At 36.9% G+C, this 7,456-nt stretch overlaps 1 protein-coding gene across 2 annotated transcripts in view; it reads left to right on the top strand.

The window, feature by feature from the left end:
• LOC107716831 (sodium/potassium-transporting ATPase subunit beta-1-interacting protein 2-like) overlaps positions 1–7,456 on the top strand; it is a 158,739-nt gene that overhangs the window by 107,949 nt on the left and 43,334 nt on the right. For both annotated transcript variants that reach the window (XM_016523419.1, XM_016523428.1), the window contains exon 4: positions 3,593–3,793. In XM_016523419.1, the coding sequence (XP_016378905.1) occupies positions 3,593–3,793 (201 nt within the window). The remainder of the gene's footprint in view (positions 1–3,592; positions 3,794–7,456) is intronic.

Below are 7,456 nucleotides of genomic sequence, written 5' to 3'. Positions count from 1 at the left end.
TCAAATAAATGTACCCATGGTGAGAGACATCTTGCAAAAACATTAAACAATCTCTCCTACTCCAAACTTTTTAATTAATAATTATAATTTTACTGTTTTTAGACATTACATCACAACAGCATCAAGTGATCCTAAATACAGTATGTTCTTTGTTTTGATTGTGCCTAGCAGGACATCAGCTACATGCTTTCTGCCGTCCACCATCACTCACTGTAAAGCATGCTGGCACGTCAGCCCATAATTCCTGTTGAAATGTGGTCTCATCCATCTCCAGACACTGTCCTGACAACCCCTCACTGTCAGCCCTTCTTTGAGGCTGGCCGTGTTTCCCATCGCGGTGACTCCGGCACAAACTGAAGGAGAGTAATGGAGGAGTGTTTGTCTGCAGGACCCCTGCTGCTTTGCAGATTGAAATGCTGATGTGCTGAGCAGTCCGTCCTGTTATTTGACTGCTGATGGATCACGATTATCCACTGGGTCGATGTTCATTACACCTGTTAGAGAGACAGGAAGCAACAGATTGGAAGAGTGAGGCAACATGTACATTTTATTCAGTGTTCTTCTCGTTCTGTGGAAGGAAATGCCTGTCCGACACATCTGGGGTCTGACTAGGCACGGGGATTTCAAACTTTTTAATGATAAGTACCTTAAAGATGATGATGAAGAAGAAAGTTAGCTACATAGACCATTTTTACTGCGTGAGAAAAAGAGTGCTATTATAAACACAACATGCTATTTACAAAAATATATATATGTGTGTGTGTGTGTGTGTGTGTGTGTGTGTGTATTTATATATATATCAATTAATTCCTTCAAAAATTCAAAAAGTCTAGAGGTGTTTGTGTACTTTGTGTGCTTGGATGACAATTCAGTCAAAGCTGTGATTCATATTTTGCATCAAGATGGCCATTTATGTCCTTCATTGGAGCGTGATACATGTGTTTCTGAGGACAAACAAGGCTTTTTCCCTAAACTGCTATACAAGGGGTATTGATTTGTATATAAAATTATTGTATAAATATCATATGTATATATGTATTTGTTTTATACTTCATTATGTATTATACACTATTATATGTTTATATAATGTATATTTATATAATTTTCTAATGTGTTTGCATTTATTTATTTATGTACCTTGCAAAGGAATCACATTTAATACCCATGGCATTAAAAAGTTTGATTGCTTCTGTTGAATGGAGAGCACTGATTAGACATGAGTCATCAATATGGAAGAGAGAGACTAAATTGTAGAGCAAAAATTTGCTAAAGATTCATTTTGTCAGTTTTTAGTGGTGCACTAGCATATAGATGACCTAAAATCTAAAAGATTTGGAATGAAAGTCAGAAAATTCTTATCTTTATTTCTTTAAGCACTTCTTAAGACTACTTCTAAGCTGTTTTTCTAAGCTTCAGGTTCCTACATGAATAGCACGCTCAGTGCCAAGCTTCAACACTTGTAGGACCGGAAATCTGGCTTTAAAATGCACGATCGCTGCTCTTTAGAGGGATTTCTTAGAGCACTCGACTCGTACATCACGTTTATGCAGGCATTTGGTGGAAACAAATCAATCCAACCATTCAGGTTCTTTGTATATGTTTTAATAAGAAGCGAGGGCACACCGAGGCCTCGGTTTGTATTCTGCAGAACGAGTAGTGCTACGCCTTCCTCTAAGGAGGAGCAGGGCTTATTCAGGGAGAGTTATTCAGGAGCCTTTCAGATGACCAGTGTCATTATCACCCAGAGATAGACACTGCAGTGTGCGGTTGGGCAAGTCTTCAACAAAACGTCTGCTGTTAGTGTGCATTTTGAAATGGATTAAAAGTTCTTTATCACATCACCCACACTGTGCTGGGCATACAGTGAAGCCATTTACGGAGGCGGCCGAGTGATTGATCCTCCAGCCGCCTTTAAGAAAACATAATGGGGACTGTGACTCGTGCCCCTCAGATGAATCACTCTGCCTCAGAAAACACTGGAGGCAAGTTTTCGACAAATGCTAAAGAGCTGCTTTTTTTAGTATGGATATTTAGTAGCAGGTATCTTTTTGTTCTTAAAAACGACTATAATTGTTTTTTTGTTTTTCTTTTAGTTTTTCTTTTTTTTTCTAGAATTGACATATTTACTTCTTGAAAGTTTGGGCCAGAAATATTAAAGTAAAAATTAAAAAATTTGTAAATTAGTAAAAAATTAGGCATATATATTTTATAAATTATATATTTTTTCCTTTAAGCACTTCTTAAGACTACTTCTAAGCTGTTTTTCTAAGCTTCAGGTTCCTACATGAATAGCACGCTCAGTGCCAAGCTTCAACACTTGTAGGACCGGAAATCTGGCTTTAAAATGCACGATCGCTGCTCTTTAGAGGGATTTCTTAGAGCACTCGACTCGTACATCACGTTTATGCAGGCATGCATCTGTAGGTGTGAGAGTTAGAGCTCTGTTTCTTTCTTTCTGCTTTGTGTCTAGGCTTGGCGTGTGTTTCTTAAGACTGATGGATTTGTTTGAATATGTTCTCTGCGTACTTGAAGCCCTGGTGAATAATCCTCCACTCGTGTAACTGGCATTCACTCAAATGACCCAGGATATTGCAAACACTTCAGTCGCCAGCGTGCAGATCATTAAGGCTGAAAAATGGCACACAAAAGTGAATTTGGGATTTGAGAAATGTGATTTCTTCCGCCACTTGATTGTGGAATTAATCTCATGCCACATTTATAAGTATGTGTTGGCTGGTTATTGCTCTGTGAGTCCCTTTGAGGTCTCGAAATTAACCACATAAGAGCCACTTAAATAATTGCGCCTTGAAATTTAAACTGATTAATAATACAACAAAATACAAGCCCTTCAATGGCTGCTAGGAATCCCATTTCCAGTGTCAGACAACGTCTGACTTTTTAAATGCAGGGTGAATGTGTTACACTGATCGTGAGCCAGAATATATTGTTATTTTAATATAAACAAATTAATGAAATCATAAATTTCTAGAGGTTAGAATGTGAGGCATCTCACTAGAGAGAAATGCCTTGCTCTCTTAGCTGTCAATAAATGAGAGTGGACTGGATTTAGCTTGATTAAAATATTCTGGAGTGCTTGTTATTGGACCCACATTGTTAAATAAGTCAGCATTCAGAGTATTACATCTCGTAAGCTTGAATACATAATTGAAATTACTTGATTGCCAGAAAATAGACTAACTTTACCATTTTTAACCCTCTGGGGTCTGAGGGTTTTTTTTTGGGCCCTGGAGAAATTTTGACAATGCTTTTTTTCAGTTTCTTATAAACATATTAATGGCTAAAGTCTGATTACTGTATTCAGCACAAACTGTGCTACAGTAATATATAATCAGCATGTTTGTGCAAATTTGTATTTCTGAGAAAATGAGGTTTATGAGTGGTTAATGAAAAACGATCTTTGGCGTTTGTTCTGAATATACTCATAGTTTTGGCGCCATTCCACTGTTCTCTGCATTTCGGTGAAACAGAAACATAAACACTGATAACTGATTATTCAGAAACCATAAATATCACTTGAATGTAGGTAATGTTTAATAAAGCTTCTCTTCTGACGCATTCTTCTCTCCTGCAGGACACAGACCTGATTATGACCTTCAACATCTCCATGCATCGCTCCTGGTGGATGGAGAACGGCCCGGGGTGCAGGGTGACCCCAGTGACCCCTCCTCCCTCCTGGGCCCCGGAGGACCACCGCTACATCAGCATCGCCGGCTGTCTGCTGGAGTACCAGTATGTGGAGGTGGCCCACAGTTCCTTGCAGATTATCCTGGCTGTGAGTACAGTCTAATCCTTTACAGGCTTTTCTTTCCTTTTGCTGTGCTTGCGATTGCAGCTCCTGGTATTAAATATATATAGTCCTTTATTATGTGTCTCGTCTGATTGGTCGGTCGTGGAATTCTGAAGTGAAATATGGGTGTACAATGACAGCTAAACTGTATAATTGACTGTTTCCTCATGGATAAGAAGCTCTGGTTTAGAGTCAAATTCGGTAGGTGTCAGTGCAGTGCATTTGTTTTTGTCTATTTAAAACGTAACCAGTTGATTACACCAAGTCTGTAAATAACGGTTCAAGAAATGCTTCTGAATATGAGACACATCAAGAAGTTTGGCCAGGCTCCAGTGTTGATATTGCTTGAATGCGGGTTGTTAATAGGAGCTCAGCATGCTGCCTTCCTCCGAGTCTTTATTCTTTATCTCTTGCATTACCTGCGACACCTGCTTCTAACCCCCTCAACAATCAGCGCCTCTAATGCAATAGTGAAATGAACTCCCTCAAACGTGGATACAGCAGTTCTCTTTTTACAAGCCTGTACACGACTCTCCCTCTGCTTTCATTCTCATACACCGAAATCTAATTTATTGCAGTTTTTCCAATGCAACATGAAATTAGAATTGACCCTGTTGACTGCATGATTCATCAGTTTATGTTATTGAACTCTAATGTCCTTTGAGTTCTAACCAAAAGATTTTTGTTTTCTGTTGATGTAACCAAGGCCGTAGGGGCAAGGAAAAAAGTTAACCAATAATATCAGAGCCTACTTTTCATGATCCAACCAATTCCCAGTGGATGCAGTGAAGTCATACACGTTAGTTCGAGCTAAATATTATGTTTCATTAAAAAGGTATCACATCAAAAATTTTAAATGGGTAGTTGACATTAAATTATAGTTTCTATTATAATTCTATAATATAGTTTAAAAAATAGTTTCTACTCTCTATTTAACCTATTTTAAACTTTTTTTCTAATTCTCGTGTACTTAGGTATTGTATTGTATTGTCGAGTTTTCATAGTTTCATGTTTTATAGAGTTTTTAAAAGTTGTACAGTCATGTGAAAAAGAAAGAACGCCCTGCTGAATTCCATGGTTTTCCATATCAGGACACAATAAAAAATCATCTGGTCCTTGGCAGGGCTTAAAATTTGGAATATAAAACCTCAGATGAATAAAAACACATGACATATCACACCGTTTCACTATTTATTTAGCAAAAATAAATTCAGTATGGAAAAGCCATGTGTGACAAATTCAGGACACCCTATGATTCATTTGCTTGTAGATCCACTTGTAGCAGCAATCACTTGAAGTAATCATTTTCTGTATGACTTTATCAGTCTCTCACATCATTCTGGAGGAGTTTTGGCCCACTCTTCTTTGCAACATTGCTCCAGTTTAATGAGGTTTGTGGGCATTTGTTTATGCATGGCTTTCCCCAGCATTTCGGTCAGGATGAGGTCTAGACGTTGACTGGACTTTTGTAACACCTTGATTCTTTTTTAGCCGGTCTGTTGTAGATTCGCTGGTGTGCTTGGGATCATTGTCCTGTTGCATGACCCAATCTTGGCCAAGCTTTAGCTGTCGGAGGGATGGCCTCACATTTGACTCTGGAATACTTTGGTATACAGAGTTCATGGTCGACTCAACGACTGTGAGGTGCCCAGGTCCTGTGGCTACAAAACAAGCCCAAAATCATCAGCCCTCCACCAGCATGCTTGACTTTTGGTATGAGGTGTTTGTGCTGATATGCTCTTTAGGTTTTCACCAAACGTGGTGCTGTGCATTATGGCCAAACATCTCCACTTTGGTCTCGTCTGTCCAAAGGACATTGTTCTAGAAGTCTTATGGTTTGTTCAGATGCAGCTTCACAAACTTAAGCTATCCTGCCATGTTCTTTTTAGAGAGAAGAAGCTTTCTTCTGGCATCCCTTCCAAACATGCCATGGTTGTCTGGTCTTTTTCTAATTGTACAGTCACAAACTTTATCCTTTCCATGTTAACTGAGGCCTGTAGAGTCTGAGGTGTAGTTCTTGGGTTTTTTGCAATTTTTCAGAGTATTGTAGGGTCTGACCATGGGGTGAATTTTCTGGGACGTCCACTCCTGGCAAGATCGGTGTCTGTTTTGAATGTCTTCCACTTGTGAATAATCTTCCTCACTGTGGAATGATGGACTTCAAAGTGTTTGGAAATGGCCGTATTATTCTTCCCAGATTGATGGTAGCAACAATTGCTTCTGTAAGATCATTGCTGATGTCTTTCCTCTTTGGCATTGTGTTGACACACACCTGAAGGCTCCAGACGAGCAAACTGCCAAAAGTTCTGCTTTTAAAGAGCTGCTCACACTTGATGAAGATCAGTTAATGAAAGGAATTTGATCAGCAGTGCCTGACCATTACTTACCCTCTTAATTCCTATGTTAAAAAGTAAGGGTGTCCTTAGCTTGTCACACATGGCTTTTCCATTTTGGCATAGTTTTTGTTAAATAAATAATGACAGAGTGTGATATGTCATGTGTTGTTGTCCATCTGAGGTTTAATTGTCCAAATTTTAAGACCTGCCAAGGACCAGATGATTTTTTATTATGTCCTGATAAAGAAAACCATGGTTGTCCTTTCTTTTTCACATGACTGTATATATGTATATTTATTATATATATATATATATATATATATACACACACACACACATTTTATGTATTAATTATGTTTTTTATTTAAATGTATATATTTTAAATTATCATAATCATTTGTATATGGCAATAAATTATTGTTATTATTATTATTATTATTACCACTACTACTACTATTAACAAAATTGTTTTTAAAATAGTTTTACATGAAGTAAGGAATGTCACTACACAGGAATTCCCAAAAGTATTTAATGACAATTACCAATACAATATATATGTTTCAAATCTTGATGTTAAAAATATAGTTGATGTGTTAATGATCATGTTATTTGTCAACTACCCAAATGCACTGCACATTTTATTTAAAGGCAACATTTGTAAACAATGTTTGGATACTGATGTCATGCTTTTTGCGCATAATATCTCAAGCAACATGAGTTGCGCTGTGCACAAGAGCTTTTCTTTGCAATACCGGTATACCTTATCACATGTGATGTCAGGGGGACAGAAACTTTAATGGTGACCACCGGTGTCTCATAAAGAGCTGTAACAGAGCACACACTGAAAAAAATAACTATTAAGATTTACTTTAAAAAATTTTGGTAACAAATTGCACGAACACATTTTAAGTAAATTTTACTGCTCTAATATCAAGTACAACTTACTCACTATTATTAAGTAAAATCTACTTACTAAACTTAACATTCATGAAGAAATTAAATCTAAGTGCACCCTAATTAAGTAAATATTACGTAATTATATTTAATTTAAAAGTGTTTATTTAAAGTAATTAAGTAAAGTTTATTTATTATTTTATAGACAGGAACTGCGCGGATTCAAGCGCGCTGAACTTTTAGATTAAAATTTATTTAATATTTCTAGATTTATGTGCAATGACTATAAAACATAAATATTACAAGTAAATATTAATAAGAGTTACTCTTCTCACGCAGTTCATTAATTACATGAATTAAATGTGTAAATTTTACTTAGAAAATTGTTGTTCTTCTTGATTTTTAATATTACAAGTAG

This window comes from Sinocyclocheilus rhinocerous, unplaced genomic scaffold (genome assembly GCF_001515625.1).
Source record: "Sinocyclocheilus rhinocerous isolate Xijiao unplaced genomic scaffold, SAMN03320098_v1.1 scaffold1874, whole genome shotgun sequence".
Taxonomy (NCBI): Eukaryota; Metazoa; Chordata; class Actinopteri; order Cypriniformes; family Cyprinidae; genus Sinocyclocheilus; species Sinocyclocheilus rhinocerous.
This window is presented reverse-complemented; position numbering and strand designations above follow the sequence as displayed.